Source organism: Nematostella vectensis, chromosome 14, assembly GCF_932526225.1.
Source record: "Nematostella vectensis chromosome 14, jaNemVect1.1, whole genome shotgun sequence".
Lineage (NCBI taxonomy): Eukaryota > Metazoa > Cnidaria > Anthozoa > Actiniaria > Edwardsiidae > Nematostella > Nematostella vectensis.
Genome location: NC_064047.1, coordinates 8,733,787 through 8,752,005, shown reverse-complemented (window position 1 = coordinate 8,752,005; position 18,219 = coordinate 8,733,787). Strand labels below are relative to the sequence as shown.

The 18,219-nt window shown below is 38.5% G+C and overlaps 2 protein-coding genes across 2 annotated transcripts; both read right to left on the bottom strand.

Annotated features, from left to right (window-relative positions):
• Positions 1-395: 395 nt before the first annotated feature.
• Positions 396-13,624, bottom strand: LOC116617144. The gene is made up of 5 exons (XM_032379550.2): positions 13,418-13,624; positions 11,492-11,704; positions 10,995-11,164; positions 9,222-9,304; positions 396-1,382 (listed from the first exon to the last, which is right to left on the bottom strand). The coding sequence occupies exons 2-5, from the start codon at positions 11,692-11,694 to the stop codon at positions 990-992; spliced, it is 849 nt and encodes a 282-aa protein (XP_032235441.2). The 5' UTR covers positions 11,695-11,704; positions 13,418-13,624; the 3' UTR covers positions 396-989.
• Positions 13,625-16,583: 2,959 nt separating this feature from the next.
• LOC5510433 (coiled-coil domain-containing protein 28B) lies at positions 16,584-18,001 on the bottom strand. The gene has a single exon (XM_048722000.1). It carries the CDS (start codon positions 17,849-17,851, stop codon positions 17,429-17,431), a length of 423 nt encoding a protein of 140 aa, XP_048577957.1. The 5' UTR covers positions 17,852-18,001; the 3' UTR covers positions 16,584-17,428.
• Between the last annotated feature and the right edge of the window lie 218 nt (positions 18,002-18,219).

The window sequence follows — 18,219 nt, the reverse complement described above, 5'->3', positions numbered from 1 at the left end:
TAATAAACCGCAAGTGCCTGTATCCTTGACGCTAGAATTAAATTTTCGATGGTATTTGTGCAAATAGGGTGTTTTTTTTTTCGGTTTCAAGTCACAAAACAGCGGCAAACAACAAGATGTAAATGCCAAAGCGCGGGGGTAGGGTGAGTAAAAATGCTCAAGCGCAATGGCGGGGTGGTGGTTACTAAAAATAGCCGGATTCGGACGCGACATGGCGCGCGGGTAATACCAAAGTGTCCCTCTCTTATCTTATGCTCTCTTGACCCAATCCACCCTCCCCTGAATCCGCCCTTGAAACAGTATTTTGCGTGTTTTCTATCTACACCTGTGTATCGAGCACTCTTCTATGAACGCCTGCACTCACGCATTAAAAAGTAAAATACAATATATTCCTGTTGGTTGCACACAATTTTTACTGAATAAAAGGGTTTTTCGTGACAGTGAAACGGTAAGACAAGAAAACAACCCTGGGTTTCTGAGGTTGACTATAGTCGGACCCATGGTCCTGATAAATTCATGTAGCCCATTATGGTATATATCGGGCGTAGGAACAATCCAAATTTGTTTGAAAGGGGGGGGGGGGGGGGGGGGGCAGCCCCAAAATTATAGATTGCATTTTTCGTTTATGAAACAGAGCGATTCTAGAATTCTCTTTTTTCTTTTTTTATGAGGCGCGTCGTATAGATTTTCCGAGTAGAGCCGTGCAGGGAAATTAGAAAAAAACTATATAATAAGAAGAGAACGTATTTTAGAGGTCAAAGACCGTATTTTGCAGGTCAAAGAGGGTAGTGCGCCTTTTGGGCCCCGCCCCCGCCCTAGCTGAAAAAAGGGCTTCCAGATTTCTTTTTTTTTTCTTTTCTCGTTAGGCGCGTTGTAAAGATTTTCCGAGGAGAAGCCTTGCAGGTAGATAAGAAAAACTATGATAAGAAGACACAGTAAAGAGGGTGGGCGCGCCCTTTGCCTTTTGCCCTAGCTATGGCCTGCTCACCCTAGCACACCTCACAGTTACACACTCTCACGGCCACTTCGGAAGCGTTTCCGTAACGACTGTTCTTATCTTCCTTTACCCACGCCGGTATCGGGCTACCCTTGTATCCCACGAAAGCGTATGTTTGGCCAAATGCCAGCGCAGGGTTCAGGGCGCCCAGCGATGAGATCGAATCCCTGGCCGCTGCTGTGAGCTTTGCACTTCCGTCATCAATGACTGAAAGTGCAACGATTACACCATTCGGCAGACCGTTGATGAAGCTCACGATCTTCGCCCCCGCACCACTATCACCATAAGTATCGATGGTGGCCTTAGCGATAAGCTCATTGTTGATGCAGGAGATGGCGATGAAGTTATGGCCCCGGTGATGACCTTGTGGCGGCGAGTCATCTTGCTAGCAGAACAAAATGTTTTAGTCCGCTTTTTGCAACATTGTTTTGCAACATTGTTTTTTGCGCAACATGCTGCACGAAAAAAAGGATTGCCGTGAAACATATGGTCTTCCCCCTCGTTTTTTACGGAACATTTTGTTTTGCAACATGTTGCAGGATTTTGAATCAGGATCAAACTCTTGCAACAAAAAATGACGAACTAGAAAAAAATCGATCCGTGTAACATCACGTCGTCGTTTTTTTGTGCAACAAATCCCACAATCCATTTGTTTTCCAAGACGATTGTCCAAGAAATATACCAGGTTCACGTCATGAACCGATGTTGTAAAACGTCGTCTCATTTACCTGTTTGCTCTTGCCTCCGCCTTCTCACCTTCTCACATACACACCTACACACGCAACTTTGCCCATTGTCCTACTGTCTCGTATCCCACCTGCCCTGTCCCCCCCCCCCACACACACACACACAAACACACACAGACTTAATAAGTCCAGACCTGACAGACTTGCCAATTTCTTTAACCGATCTTATCCAACCAGTTTAGACCGCTTTTTCTAACTATCATTTATGCCAGGAGCACTAAATAGGCCTTATAACTCATACGTTTAGGTTTATGGAATATCAACGGCCACATGAGCCGTGCACTAGGCAATAAGCTGAAACAAAAAGAAGTATTATCTATATTTAATAAGCACAATATCTTCGTTATAGTTGAAACTCATGCAAATAAAGAATCAGACCACTTTGTACATTATACTAAATGTAGAGAAAAAAAGGGAAGAAAAACTCGGGAGGGTTAGCACTTTACATAAGAGATAAATATACAAAAGGGGTACAGTACATAACTAGCCAAAATGAAAATGTAATTTGGTGCAAACTAGATAAGGCTTTTTTCAATTTAAACCGGGATTTATATCTTGGAACGATCTATGTGAGCCAGCAAAATACGAGTCACCATAACAACCAAGATAAACTAGATGATATTGAAGGTGATATACTTAGGTTTTCCACAAAAAGGCGATATTTTGATACAAGGGGAATTAAATGCCCGCACGGGTGAGTTACAAGAGTTCGTCCAAAATGATTCAGATGCGTACATAGACCTTCAGGACTTAATATTCAGGACTCAGATAAAATAGAAGCCAGGGGGAGAAGTCTCATAGAATGTTGCACAGCGCTGATCTTAAGAATTTTAAAAGGCCGAGTTATTGGTGATCTCAAGGGAAAGAAACAATGTTTTAAATACAATGGAAGTAGTTTAGTATATAATGCAATTGGAAGCAGCCAACTCCTAAAAAATACAAGGTATTATCCATATAGTTCAGTTACTAAACGGAATGAACATAACATAACAACGATCGAGCACAAAAAGCTATTATGGAATATTAATGTCAAGGAAAGGCTTTCGCAAATCTTAGCCTCTTCAAGAGTTCAAACCAGTCTATATGGCGCCCTAGGAAATCAAAACATCGATACAATGGCGGATAAATTTACCGAAACAATAATCGATACGTGTACAGGGGCAGGTATTCGAAAAAAGGGCAAAAGTAAAGCAAATAACAAAAGAAATGAATGGTTCGACCGGGACAGGTGAGTCGGAAAAAAATGATTCGAAATCACTCGGCCGGCAAATCAGTTACAAACCAAACAATGTTCAACTAAGAAATACATTACATAAAAAAAAACGCAATTTCAGAAAGAGGTGTAGAGTGAAAAAGAAATCCTACTTCAATGACAAGCTTTTAAACATCGATTTTAAGGATTCGAAGGCCTTCTGGAAGGCTCTGCGAAACCTCTTCAATCAAATAGTAGGGTGGCTTAGCACTTTTTTGTGCACTTTTTAGTAGAAGCACCAAACTTGGCACATATGTCCCTTGGGTCAAGTAAATAACTTTTTCAGGGGGGTGCCAAAAATCTGAGACTCAGGGTGGAAGGAGGGGCAATTTTGTCATTTAAAAAAAAACCCAGTGATTTTTCTATCAGTAATGACATAAGAGAAACCCAAAACAGCTAAATGATAGTTATTACATGTTTATATGTACGAAATGATCCCAGGGCCCGAAACGATCCCAGGACCCGAAATGATCCCCAAAAGTACCCCAACTGGACCCGGACCCGAAACGATACCGAGGAGTCCCCGAAATCAACCCCAAGGAATTGCGGTAATGGACAAAGGGAAGGCAGAAGAAATACTTGCAATTCTTGAAGCATGATAAAGGGTTTACAGCGACTCGATTTCTAAACAACGTGACTTAAAAATATTAAATTCCAACACAATAATTCTTTTATTACATTGCCCGGCGTTAAACCCATAAACAGAGTCTAAAAAACAAATACACAACTTTCAATTGCTACTGAAAGAAATACAGCATATCTAAACATAGCACAGCTTTGCTCAGATCAACCAAACTTTTGACCTCTAAACATTTTGCGGTTCCGACATGACACTGTAAATCTCATTTCCGGTAAACTTCACCCCTAAAAATTAATATTCATTCGACAACCAAACATGTATTTCACCACGAAATCCTTTATCACACGAGCGAATATTTACCGACACATTTTAGGCAGCCGGTTTGGCCGAGAAGATGGAATGACAAAAGCACACTGAGTAATACACTCGAACAACCCTTCTACTACCGATGCAAAATATTAAGAGGATGTGGCTTTAGTTGAAAGCAATATTATGTGAGTTTTGCATTTCCTCATGTAGTCGTGCGTACACCCCGGCATGATCTCATGATATGATAGGTCTTTCATTCACCGAAAACAAACATGCCAAAAAATAACTTTAAAACATTTCGCTTCCTATGAAAAGCAGCATGTCCTATCTGTAAAGACTTTCTTTTATGGCTTGTTATGTAAAAATGATTTATCCACGCCGGGTTCTTCGAATTACTATCACAAAGAATTGTTAGTTGACCCCAATTTCTGACTCAACCACTGTTTTTCCCCCGCAGTCGTATATTAAAATATTAATACTATAGTTTTAGTTAATGTAAAATTCCTTTCAATAACACAAACAAAGCTAAATGTTTCATATGTTTTTAAAACTGAAAGCCAATCCTTACACATTCCTTTAGTTGTCCATTACTGTAATTCCTTGGGGCTCATTTCGGGGACTCTTGGGGATCGTTTCGGGTCCCGGGATCAGTTGGGGCCCTTTTGGGGATCATTTCGGGTCCTGGGATCATTTCGGGTCCGGTACAGATCCTTTTTTATTTAAGATTTTATTTTATTTTTCCCTAGAAAAAGTGACATTTTAAAAACGAACAAAAAATTACGCTGCCCTCCCCCCCTGGGGATGCAGCTTGGTAACAAGCAGCATCTAATTGTAGGACTGGATCGAGTAAACACCTGTAGCAAATTTCAAAGTCATTGAACAAGTTTGTGAACAAGAAATGACAGGAAAAAACCGAAACAGGCCTCTAGAGTGAGAACCGGAAGTGAGAATGCTGACCAGATGTGAACAATATACCTACATAATTTATGGTGAGAGTGCTTTTAGTGTGGATTTAAACAACAAAATATATCCTGATTAGACCATTTCACCAGAAATGTGCAACTACACAGATTGTAAAAGTCGTCCAGTCATAAGAAAATCATAGTCACAGAATACAAACGATACTGTAACAACTATTGTCTGCTTGTCGCATTTTCTGTGCGGTTTACGTCTTTGAGTCATATTTTCGTTTCGCTGTAGCTGAAAGAAGGAAAATGGTAGAGGAAATGGTCTAATCAATATATATTTTGTTGTTCAAATTCATACTAAAAGCACTTCCGGTCAGTATTCTCACTTCCGGTTCTCACTTTAGAGGCCTGTTTTGATTTTTTCTTGTCGTTTTTTGTCCATAAACATGTTAAATAACCTTGATATTGGGTACAGATGTTAACTTGATCCAGTCTTACAATTAGGTGCTGCTTGTTACTAAGCTGCATCCCCAGGGGGGAGGGTAGTGTAATTTTTGGTTCGTTTTTTTAAACGTCATTTTTCTAGGGAAAATGAAAATAAAATCTTAAAAAAACAGATCGTTACACTATATAAACATGTAATAAGTATCATTTAGCTGTTTTGGGTTTCTCTTATGTCATTACTGATAGAGAAATTACTGTTTTTTTGGAAATGACAAAATTGCCCCTCCCTTCCCCCCTGAGTCTCAGATTTTTGGCACCCCCCTGAAAAAGTTATTTACTTGACCTAAGGGAAATATGCGCCAAGTTTGGTGCTTCTACTAAAAGGTGCACAAAACTGCCATTTTTAGCGCTAAGCCACCCTACTAAAATAAGCAAAACCGCGCAATCGACCCTTCCAAGATACAGGATTTCTTCGAGCACTTTAAATATCTCAACGGACCGCCAGACTCATCAAAATGTACCGAGCCTAATGCGCTAGTCAATTGAAACCCCCTCCCCCATGGTCCCGGGGAAGGGTGGGGGATTAGACTTTGACGCTATTCAAAACAGAGAAAACCCCTACCCCCTCGGGACAAAACTGCCGTCAAATGCCCTATCCCTCGGGATGCAAACTATAGGCAACTATCCGACATCGACATCAAGTCATCTGAAAAAGCCTTTATCTTTCAAGCTAGTACACTTCAGCGAATTTGTACTAAAAACTATGAAGATAACAGTTGGCTTAAGAGTAGATGCCAACACCTTGGTTGGATGCATATCTGCAAGACCATTTATCCCTTAGACTGATGCCTGAGTATCTTCATCTTGTTGTGTTTATTTTGAATTTATGAATTTTTTGGGTTGTGGGTACTTCCCAAAGCCGGTACAGGCCGGTTGAGGGGTCAATGTGTTAATCATATAGGAGATCCGAAATCAAAGCCCCAGAACTCAGTCGAATAATGGCGTCGTCGATCGAAAGTACCAGGCCAAGAGGCTTAGAGCACACACACCCCAGTGACAATCAAGAGTTCAACAGAAGAAAACAACAAGGAGTTTTAGATGGTTTTTGAGGAAGGTGGATGCGAGTTTCCACCATATCACTATCAGAGCGCATGGCGAACCGATCGTTGAAGGCTCATCTGGTGAAAAAGAGACACAGCCAAAGCTTTTTATAATACTACAAAACACTGTGAAAATACACAAATGTGAGTTCAGTCTTCTATGGTGAACTCCAGCCGTAAGGAAGTTGATTCTGAACTTGTAAAAGGCGAAAGCATTAAAAAAAACTTTGACATTACAGAACTACGATTTACGAATGGAATTGGAGTGTTGTTTTCAACGCTGAATGGGAAACTGAAAGACGATGACTTTAGAGGTACTTTTCGATGAAGTAGCATAGGTTGATAAATATGGACTCGCATGAATCTAGGAGGTAAATAAAAATGTTTTTTATTTATTGGTAGATAGTTTTCTATCGTTTTGTTCGCCGTAGAGATTGTCAAAACAATTGGTACATTCGAATTTGCCTGTTCTGTTCCCTGTATTTCCTATTTTATTTTGAATCAAATCAGATTAAAGCTTGGCATACTAAATAAAATAGGCAAATCCTGTGTCATGTGAGTATTAATAGATTAATGACACATTAAATTATTTGTATTCGATTTTACGGCAAACTTTCATTCAACCAACGCGCTGGATTGCTATTGTTTTGACTTTTCCCGCTTGAAATCTCAAATTTCATTCATCATTTTTTGTCATATTACCGATATTATTATAAAAGTAATAAAATGACTTGTACAACTCTTTAGATTCCGGTTTCAGCCATTGGATATTTGATCCTTTCTTTTTGATCTCATTGGATTTTGTTGTTGAACTATTCATTGCCTCGATCGGAGAAAGTCGAAGTCGGAGGAAAATAAACTATCAGTGAAGTCCTAACAGATAGAAATCCGAGGTGGCGTTATAATAACTACCGGTGTGAGTGCTGTGGACGAATACACCTTTTGCTTTTCATTACCGAGAAATACGCATGCATTTTGGCCAAAATTACAAACATTCACGCCGATGTACTGTCATTTAAGCGAAAGTAAAATCATTTGAACTAAAAAATACATTAACGAACTTTACACTGTTACATAATTGAGTGAACACAATTGCATTTTCTTCACATTCATTTACACTATTCGACAACCAGGAATAAAAAATGTATTTTCATTTGCGCGTTGATACATAACAATAACACAAACAGAGTATCAATAATACGAGAACTTGCAATCAATACAGTGAACGAAACATTCATTAACATTTTTATTACAGCAAGTGCAAACAATAGTATTTTGTGAAAGTCATTTGCGTGCTTCTTACAAACGTTAGCGCCTCCGTACAAACAATAAGCCCTTTATGCCAAACAATATCCTAAAATAATTATTCAATTACTTATCGTTTATTTGTGCCCTAATAATGCACATACATGTAAAATAAATGATACTAGCGCTCAAAAATAATATTCGATCATATCGCCGGCCATTTCGGGGCCTTAGCATCAGGGAGATTCAGGTTTGATCGCTTGAATCATTCATCGGCGAAATGGCTCGAACAAAGAGCGGTGACCCTTCCCATGGAGAACTCCTTCCGCTTAGTCCCGACGAATCGGGCCCATTTTTTCCTAATTTCCGGGTCTTTTGGAGATGCATGTATTGACCCATATGTTGTATAGTGGTTGTTGGAGCAGCCCATGGCTGCGCAAGTACTGCCTGTTTGTTTTTTTTACGAGTTTGCCGTCATTTTAAAACTAAGTTGCTATCGTCTTAAAACAATTTTGAGAAGCTGTACCAAGGTTGTGACGTCATAAGCCCGGCTTTGACCGAGCAAAACGCGAGACAGTTTGCAATGGCAAAACAACAACTTTGCGCGTGTTTTGTAAAAAAATGAAAAACCTTGGACGGGCTATTTTTTAGGTAAATGTCTACCTTAAGGCATTAATAAGTGGGAAAAACAAGTTATTCTACAGTTCAGGCTTTCTTTAAAGAAAACAGAAATCCACAATTCTGGCACCAAAAACTAAAAAATATGCTACAAAGAATCGGCATATCTGGTCCCTTGCAGACTCAGAAGAAACTTTGAAGATTAAATACCTCATGGCTACAATCCAGAAAAGACATAGAATTTCAAAAATGGATGTCATAGGTTAACTCTGATGTTAGAAACGATTCCAGGCAAAAAAACAAAAACAAAAACTTACAGAATATTTAAGACTGAATATTCCCTGGAGAACTATCTTTTCCAGGTCACCAACTCTAATCATAGAATAGCTTTAACAAAATTAACATTAAACAATCATAAGCTAGAAATAGAAACAGGGCGCCATCAAAGGCCTTATAAAGCCACTGAAGAGCGAATTTGTGAATTATGCAAATCAGGAGTAGGAAACGAAGAACATTTCCTAACCATTTGTCCAGCTTTCAAAGAAAAAAGAGAAACATTAAAATAATATAAAGAGACAAACGGAAAGATCAAATTCATTAGAATGACGACACAAGATGCGTTCCTTTATCTTTTTATAAACTATCCAGGCAAAAATATGAAGCGATCGCAAAACACATCTATGGGTGCTTCTCCCGTAGGAACAGTATTATCTCAACATGACTAAAAATAATTATTGTGTTGTGTAGTGGTCGTATATAGTTAGAATTTATTGGGATTCCAAGTCAATGTACTCTTTTGTATCCCCAGTAAAAACTGTCTGTCTGTCTGTCTGTCTGTCTGTCTGTCTGTCTCTCTCTCCTGGGACTCTCTTTGCCCTTGACAACTTCTTTCACGCGAGCCAGAATGTCGAGCGCAAAGAGAGTCCCAGGTCTGGATTAAGACTCACTCTGCTACCTTACACACGTCTGAGCCTCACTTTCACACCCACACCACAAACAAATCCACCCATCCCTTTACTTACTAGAGATTTGGAGAATGTGTGCTTGAAGTCGTTGATTAAAACTTCACCGTAAACTTCAGATGCTTTGACGCGTATTTCAGTGGCTGTGAGGGAGACAATGAGTTTTAATTGGACAAACCGTCAGATAATGAAGATAGGGAAAGACAGTACGTAGGTGGAGAAAACATTTTTCTTGTGGGTGCAGTGTAGAATCGCATCCCGTAAAAAAATCTGAGAGGGCGAGATGTAGAAACAAATGCAATATACTGAAAGGAAAACTATCAGGTTCTGACACCAGCCAAAAAGAAGGCAAAAATAAATGAAATGAAACGAAAACGAACGAGCGAAGGCAACGTGAGAACGATAACATGATGCAAGGCTTGTAAGGATTTATTAAAAAAATTAAATAATAAATTTTAAGTGATAACAAACATAGTCAAATCCCGAGAAAAGATCACCTAAACCAAAGGCTAGTTTTACAAGCAAGTACTTACAACCGGTAAATCAAACTGAACGCACAACTGGCATGATAGGCCCGTACGGACAGCGCTCTAAGCTTGTAGCTTATCTCACAGGTAGCCCAGGCAATGGTTTTGAAGCTTGTTCGTAGCTTGGAATCGGCTGTTATTCTTAGAGGTAAAACGAGTGGATTGAAGTCGAGATTTTTTGTGAAACATTGCCAATAAAATAGCCTTAAAACTTAGAACATGCAGTGTTGTAAATATGACAACAAAAATATGGAATATTGAATATGGGATAACAGCCTATCCCAAGCTACGAACAAGCTTCAAAACCATTGCTTGGGCTACCTGTGGAATAACAGCGGTTTCCAAGCTACGAACAAGCTTCAAAATTATTGCCTGGGCTACCTGTGCTTATCTCTGCTGACTGTCTTCCCTGAGCAACTGCATGTCTCGCTCCCGCATCACGCCTCGCAAGCAATGCGTCTCCTTTGCTCAACGGTACTAAAACTAACAGATACTGTAAAAACAGCCGCTTTTAAACTCGCTTTTCTAGGGACGCTAGCATTTACTACCGTTCAAATTACTCAGCAGCGTCCTTTGTCCTGTCAAATTTAGAAACTAATCTCCCTGGTAAATGGTAAAGGACGCTAACTTAATTCAGTTATCACTATCAAGCTATTGTTACTAATCTAAAGGAATTTGTAAAGATGTACATTGTTTTGGTTTTAATCTGGTATTCGTACCGAGGCGTCGGGGCTTAACTGTGGCTGTGTGGAGTGATAAAATGTGTGGTAATGGACGTTGGTGTAGCCACACTTACACACTTTAACCCACGCACCAACGTCCATTACCACACATTTTATCACCCCACACAGCCACAGTTAAGCCCCGACGCCTCGGTGCGAATACCAGATTAAAACCAAAACCATTAAATCAATGTTCTTTTTGTACTTTGATTATTCTTTCATGGGGTCACATCCACCCCTGCTTTTCTGTTCTTACTAACAAGACAAACAAACAACTTTTTATCTCGATAAGAAAACAGGATTTTATTAATTTGAAAGTGGATTCCTAAACGTGTACGGATCGAATTAGAATCACGTTTGAGAAACAATCGGTAAAATACGTAAAAAATTATAATCGCAACCCAAAAATCGCTTTCTCAAAATATTTGCAAAAACTAAAATAACCCAAAATACCACCCGGTCACATATGCACACTTCCTTTTCGTCTGCGCGATATATCTTTCGGTCTTTTCGGTGTTATCAAGACATGGCATGTTTTGGGCTTCTTAGGCATATAACTGACGTCATAGCAAAGTTTTTCTCACCGCATTTGTAAGTCTTCCCATCATTCCTCATAAGGCATCTGGAGTCACCAGGACAGAAGGCGTTGCTACAGCTGGTCAGCGGTTTAACAACAGCGTAGTATGCCCCAGGCTCTGGTGTGAAGTTTTCCGGATGTGAAAGGTGTGATGCTCCGTTCAGTTCACACTGGGATCTAGTACAAAACACTCTTTTTAAATCAACTCAATTCAGGGGCGGGTACAAAGGGGGGGGGGGGGGGGGGGGGGAGATTGGTCTTTATAGTTTAAAGAAAATAAATGTCTGAGGGACGGGGAAACCAGGCCTTCGCCTGCAGTGACTACTGTGCTGACGTGACAAATCCAATTCAGCTTGAAGTATTTTTAGATCTATGTCACCTAGCAAGAGCCACGTGATCAGTTTAAAGCCGTCTATCCGGCCATTATTCACCCCCCCCCCCCCTCCCCATTTTGAAATCCTGGATCCACCCTGCAATCCTCTGTCCGTCTGTCTGTCTGCTTACTTTTTATACTTGTAGTTGATGGAGTAACAGCCTCTGTTACGTGTACATCTCTGTCGACATTCTTCCTTGGTTGTAATCTTTGTCTCGATCACGTGGCCCTGTAGCAAGGTGTTTTGCATATCGAAGAAGCCGTTGCAGTCCTTTGCATTGACGTGTCTCCGTAGCAACAGGGTGATTAGCAGCATTATCGCTGGAGAAACCATTGTGCTTTACCTAGATAGTGAAGAAAATGATACGTTAAAATCAACAGTCCTGGGCCCAGTAAACTGTCACTTTCCACTATCCCGCTACAATTAATTTAACATAAACCTTAACAATGAAGAAATCATCCTAGAACATAATAAAAAAACAGGCTGTCGTTTGCAGTGGGCTTTTATTACAGTTTTAGCAATAAAAGTTTTAGGGCCAAGCATTCTGCCAAACATTATGCGAAAAGTTTGGAGTACCGCCAGTTGTTGCGCTATAACTTTAGACATGCTGTGCGGTTTCGCTCATCAAAAATTAATAAATCATAACATCAAATACCTTGTACCAAGATAATTCTTATTATTCGTATCTTTGGATCGTTCGAAATAATTGACGCTTTAGGGCGAGTTTTGTGGAACGCCCTTCAAGTAAATAAGCAGAAATAGTTGAGAAGTTTTATTGGAAAAATTAGAATGGCAATCATCAACGTTACCATGTAGCGTATCTAGGGGAGGGTTTAGGGTGTTTAAAACCCCCTCTTGGGCTGCCCAGGGAAAGAGTTATATGCCAAAAATGCCATGCAGAATTTAACACAGCGCTCATTCAAGCAATTGCGGTAATACGTTTTGTAACGAAGATATTCTTTCTTCCTATATTACCATTTAGTCAAGATCCCTTCGTAGCAAAAAGCTAGATCCGCTTCGTTTTAATTTTATTGTACAACGTTTGCACTTATCGGAAATGAGATGAATGTATGGGAGAACAATGTAATAGTTAAAACAACCTCTTAATTATTTATTTGAAGTTTCAAACTATTATGGCGAAGCTAGTTCAAGTATACTACTACAAATTTATTCCAGTTTAGGGACAACGCTACAAATAAATGATTTTACTTTCGCTTAATGACAGTACATCGGCGTAAATGTTTGTAATTTTGGCTAAAATGAATGCGTATTTCTCGGTATTGAAAAGCAAAAGGTGTAAATAAAACAACCCATAAAATGCCTTTTGTGCGTCAAATAACTAATTAGCTAATTTGGATTAGTATGGGTTTTTCTAAGTTCCATATAAGAACTAGCTTTTTTGTGTGTTTTGCGAAAGTTGACAAGCATTCATTGGCATTTAGATCTAAACGATTCAAATGCCTAAAAAGGCAAATCTAAAGAATCAATTTGAAGATTTTAAACGCTTGTGACAAAGTTAGGTATATCCCGCTTTGGTTAAACAATAGTGTAGAGACAGGGAACACTAATAAGTGAAACGAAATTTCGTTATCATCAAAACATTGCATTTCGTCGTCTGACAAATACAGCTTTCGATTTGCGCTGGAAACTGTCAGCAAATTTCCAGATATTTTTTCTTCTTAAAATGAAGGAGGCAGATAGCAAGGAAAAGTGTAAAAAAAAAAATCTTGAAAGACCCCATAATGTCGTGTTAAAGTCAAGGTAATTTCTGAGTTATTAAAATTCAGAATTCTGATTTAATATTGGGGAAAAATAAGTGAGAAATCCTGAAATACTTAGCTATTAGAAACAAAGGTCAAATTTGATCCACTAAATTATATCTAAAATATTTCGAAAGCTTCTTCTTTCTTAAAATTGTTGGGTCCTAAGTAGGAATTAGTTTTGTGTGCAGTTTTTTTGGCGAATTTTTTTTTTCCATCGGCAATCATTTACTGGCAAGAAGGATAATTAAGTAAGGGAATTTGTACATATTTTAACTTTCGATTATACAACTTACCAGAAATCATATGAATGTTGCTTCCAGTTTCTCTATCATGATTACAGGAGAATAATATAATCAAGACGTAGGGCACAACTACCTCTTAATAATTCATTTCAAGTTTTTAGCGGTGCCAGCGAGGCCGCAGGTAGGGGGCGGACGAGTCGATTATGCTAATAATTTCTGGCATAACCGCTGAAAACTGATTTTTATGCACCAGTCAATTGACAGCCCGGGCCCCCGACCCCGGGGACAAACCGGGGAGGTAACGCGGTCTTTTTCCCGCCGAAGTTTAGTTCACTGAACATAGGAGCTCAACGAAAGGTATGGCAGCTCAAAAAAGGTATGGCTTTCGATAGTGGGACGTTATCGGAAAACACCAAGTATAAACCAAGTATATCGGAAAACACCAAGTATAAAAAGACACTGACGTGTCTTTTTATACTTGTAGTTAATGGAGAAACAGCCGCTGTTACGTTCACATCTCTGTCGACATTCATCCTCGGTTGTTATCTTCGTCTCGATCACGTGGCCCTGTAGCAAGGTGTTTTGCATATCAAAGAAGCCATCGCAGTCCTTTGCACTGACGTGTCTCCATAGCAACAGAGTGATTAACAGCAATATTGCTGGAGGGACCATTGTGCTTTACCTAGATAGTGTGAAGAAATGATACGTTGAAATAAACATCCATGGGCCTATGGCGCGTTTTCAGGGTCAAAATACAAAATTTACTGTTTACACGTTGAGTATACTCATTTTGAGTTGAATACATGCATTACGAGCTCAATAATACACACGGATTTCGAATTGTATACTTGCATTTTGAATTGCATCCCGGGTAGGTTACTCCCTTATATTTGGTATACGGGTATGTGCCGCACTTTAGGGTAGGGTTTTGGGGCTCTTGAGGTCTACGATAGGGTATCTTTTTTCGCTTGTCGGTCTATGATAGGGTATCTTTTTTTTGTCTTGTTAGGTCTCTGAGTGGTAAACCTGTCAGTGTGGCTACCCAATACACACATTGCCGCATTAAGCGAAAAAGACAATTTATTTAAACACAGTAAGAATCAACACAAGGTTGAAAAGGTTAAACGCCTTTGTGAACAGAGTGCTTGCGCTGGCGTTTCGAGCGTTAGCCCTTCGTCGGAGAAAAAGGTGTCAACTTTGTGTTGACATACCTTGTCTACACCACGCCTACGCAGACCATCTAGTTTTTCTACAGCTTGTCTGTAGTCTTTCTAGTTGTATAACTGTCACTGTAACTGACTGTAACTGTCACTATTATTTAAACACCATTTGATTGACAGTGAATTTCCGCTTATTGGACTACCCTTGTAGAAATAAAAGACGCTATAGAACGAGTTTTGTGGAACGCCCTTCAAGTAAATAAGCAGAAATACTTGAGAAGTTTCATTGAAGAAATTTGAATGGCAATCATCAAAAACGTTTCCTGTAGCGTATATAGTGGTGGATTTAGGGTGTTAAAAAAAACTCTCTTGGGCTGCCCAGGGAGGAGTTATTGCCAAATTGCCATGCAGAATTTAACACTGCGCTTATTCAAGCAATTGCGGTAAAAAGTTTTGTTAAAAAAGATATTTATTTTTTCCCCATATTGCCATTAAGTCAAGACCACCTCTTAGCAAAAAGCTAGATCCGCCCCTTCTCATTTCTATTGTACAACGTTTGCACTTATCGACAATGAGATGAATGTAATAGGTAAAAACAACCTCTTAATTATTCAGTTCAAGTATATACCATTACATTTTATTCCAGTTTAGGGACAACGCTACAAATGACCGAATTTCATAACAATCAGGTATTTACGATTCTTTGAACAAATTCGAACTCTCTGGCAATGAGAATATTTAGCAAATGTTTTAAATAACTAATATCGTCAGGGGGTAATCGAGTGAAATAAAGAAGAACATCCCACTGATTTTGGGACGCTAAGAATTCGCTAGAATACTCAAAACCAGAAATAAACAACGAAATATCCAAGAATATCGCATTTTCAAAATCAATGGTTCAAGATTCAAGATGACAATCTTGCCTTTAAGAAATTAAAAAATAAATAAAGAAAAGAAAGAAAGTTTCTCAAAGTCTCGAGGTAGGGACATCCTTCTTGAGTTATGCTGAAGTGAAAAACATTCTCTTGCCTTGCTTGTCGCTTCTAAAAACACCACTTCAGCTACTTTTACAGTGTCGAGAAAATTTGCGTCAGTCATCGAGTAGACAGTTATTTCCACACAATTTCTTTATAGAAACATCCTAACTACTTACTATTTCGAAAGCCTCTCCCCAAAAACTAGCCAATGAAAATGGTACTTTCCCAAACTAGGTTATTTTCTAGGGTGACAAAACTTTAAACAGCGAGAGACGGAAGACCTTCGATTACTCTTTACCCGGTACCATAGACTAAAGCCCGAGCTTTCGTTTACTGGCCACGCCAAGTCTAGCCATCCGCGGCTCTTTGTGAGTGCAGCTTGAAGCTTCGCCCAGAGTAAAGTACTACATGTCCAAGTGATTTTTTAAATTGTTGTCATTTTTAGGCTTTACTACCTATTAATTATCTGATTTTCTGCGAAGGGAATTAATAAAAAATAATCAGGCGTAATTGAACTAGGTCTCTACCTTTTCATTGTAATTTTATCAAAAACATTATTCATATAATTATTCATTCTTATGGTTCACGAACACGACTATTTTGGCTTTTTGTATTTATCCTCTTTGATTATACAGTAGTGTAGAGACAGCGAACACTAATAAGTTAAACGAAATTTCGTTACCATCAAAACATCACGACGTTTCTCTGACAAATACAATTTTTTGATTTGCGCTGGAAACTGTCAGCAAATTTTAAAATATTTTTTTTCTAGTTTAAATGAAGGAGACAGATGTCAAGGAAAAAAAGTTATGAGAAAATCTTGAAAGACCCCCAAAATGTCGTGTTAAAAAGTCAAGGGTTATTGAATTGAGAATTCTCATTTAATTTTGGGGAAAAGATAAGTGGAGAAATCTTGAAATAACTATTAAAAACAAAGGTCAAATTTGATCCACTGAATTTTATCCAAAATATTTTGAAGGCTTCTTCTTTCTTAAAATTGATGTTTTCTAAGGAGGAATTAGTTTTGTGTGCAGTTTTTTGGCGGAAAGTTAGCACCAACATAATTCATTGAAAACCATCTCCACCGGCAATCATTTACTGGCAAGAAGGATAGTAAGGGAATTTGTACATATTTTAACTTTTGATTATACAACTTACCAAGAATCATATGAATGTTGCTTCCAGTTTCTCTATCATGATTACAGGAGAATAATATAATCAAGACTTCTTATATAGGTGAAAACAACCTCTAAATAATTCATTTGAAGTTTTTAACGCTTTGCGGCGATCAATGTTTTTTTTAAGTTCCACTACATATTCGAGTGAATTCGCTGGAATACCAGACATAATATAACATTACAAAATCTCATTTCCAAAATCTGATTCCGAACAATCAAGTAGTGAAGCTATTGTCAATAATAATCTATCATTTCAATATTTTTCGATAATAATCGATACTCACACAGTTTCAAGTTATCGATTTCTATTGATTTTCAATTTTAATCGATTGATTGATTGATATTGATTTTCATCCAGTACTATTGATTATTATTGATTATCAGAATTATCGATTGGTAGGGCCGGGCAGGTAAAATGTAGAAACAAAATTCTAAAAATTCGGATAGTTCTTCAGTCAGGATGAGCTTGATGTAAGCTTTGTATCGTGGAGCTTTTTGTATCCAGTGAATTCGCTGGAATACCAGACACAATAAAACATTACAAAATCTCATTTCCAAAATCTGATTCCGAACAATCAAGTATTGAAGCTATTGTCAATAAAAATAGATAATTTCAATATTTTTCGATAATAATCGATACTCACACAGTTTCAAGTTATCGATTTCTATTGATTTCCGATAATAATCGATTGATTGATATTGATTGATAAAATGTAGAAACAAAATTCTAGAAATTTGGATAGGTTTTCAGTCAGGATGAGCTTGATGTAAGCTTTGTATCGTGGAGCTAAGTCCCTCTAGATTCTTCATTAGCTTCTCTAAATTTCGCGCAGAGCTCACTTCATCTTCGTCGGCTTCTGTCTCTGCATTATCAAGTTCAAAATGTTGTTGGGCAACCCTCTCCTGTAGCTCACGTACTTTGTCCATTTTCTCGAGCGTGAAATCGCGACCAAACGCATGAAGTCGACCATGATTGAAGTCGTCCATTAGCTCTAGTAACCCACGCTCCATTTGTTTGACATCGGTGCGATCTGTAAGGAAGGAATGTTCCGTTTGGACAAGACTTGTGCCTCTAGACGTATTTGGGAGGTTATGGCCTTTGTCGTGCGATTTTGGTGTTTTCGACTTCAATTTTGTCGCCTTAGAGCTTAGTTCTATATCTTCAGCCATACTGGTAATCGTTTTCTCGATATGTTGACACTTTAAGAAGTTAAAATCCGCATAAATATAAAGAAATTTAGAAACCCTCTTCAAGCAGCCATCTTGTCATAAAAAGTTTTACATCCGGGTGTCCTGTTATGGAAATTACAACAGGAAACCCATCGATCATTGTGATTTCTAGATTCTTTGTCTCAAGCTATTCTTTTCTTTTATTCATTTGAAGACATTCGTATAACCACAGGTCAACCTCAACTACTCTATCATCCCAAAGTTATATGTCTTTTCTGGTTTTATTAATAAAATAATCAATGATAACAGAAGACCACAGGCAACCCAATATTTTTACCTTCTAAATTTCTGTAAATTTTATTTCCTTC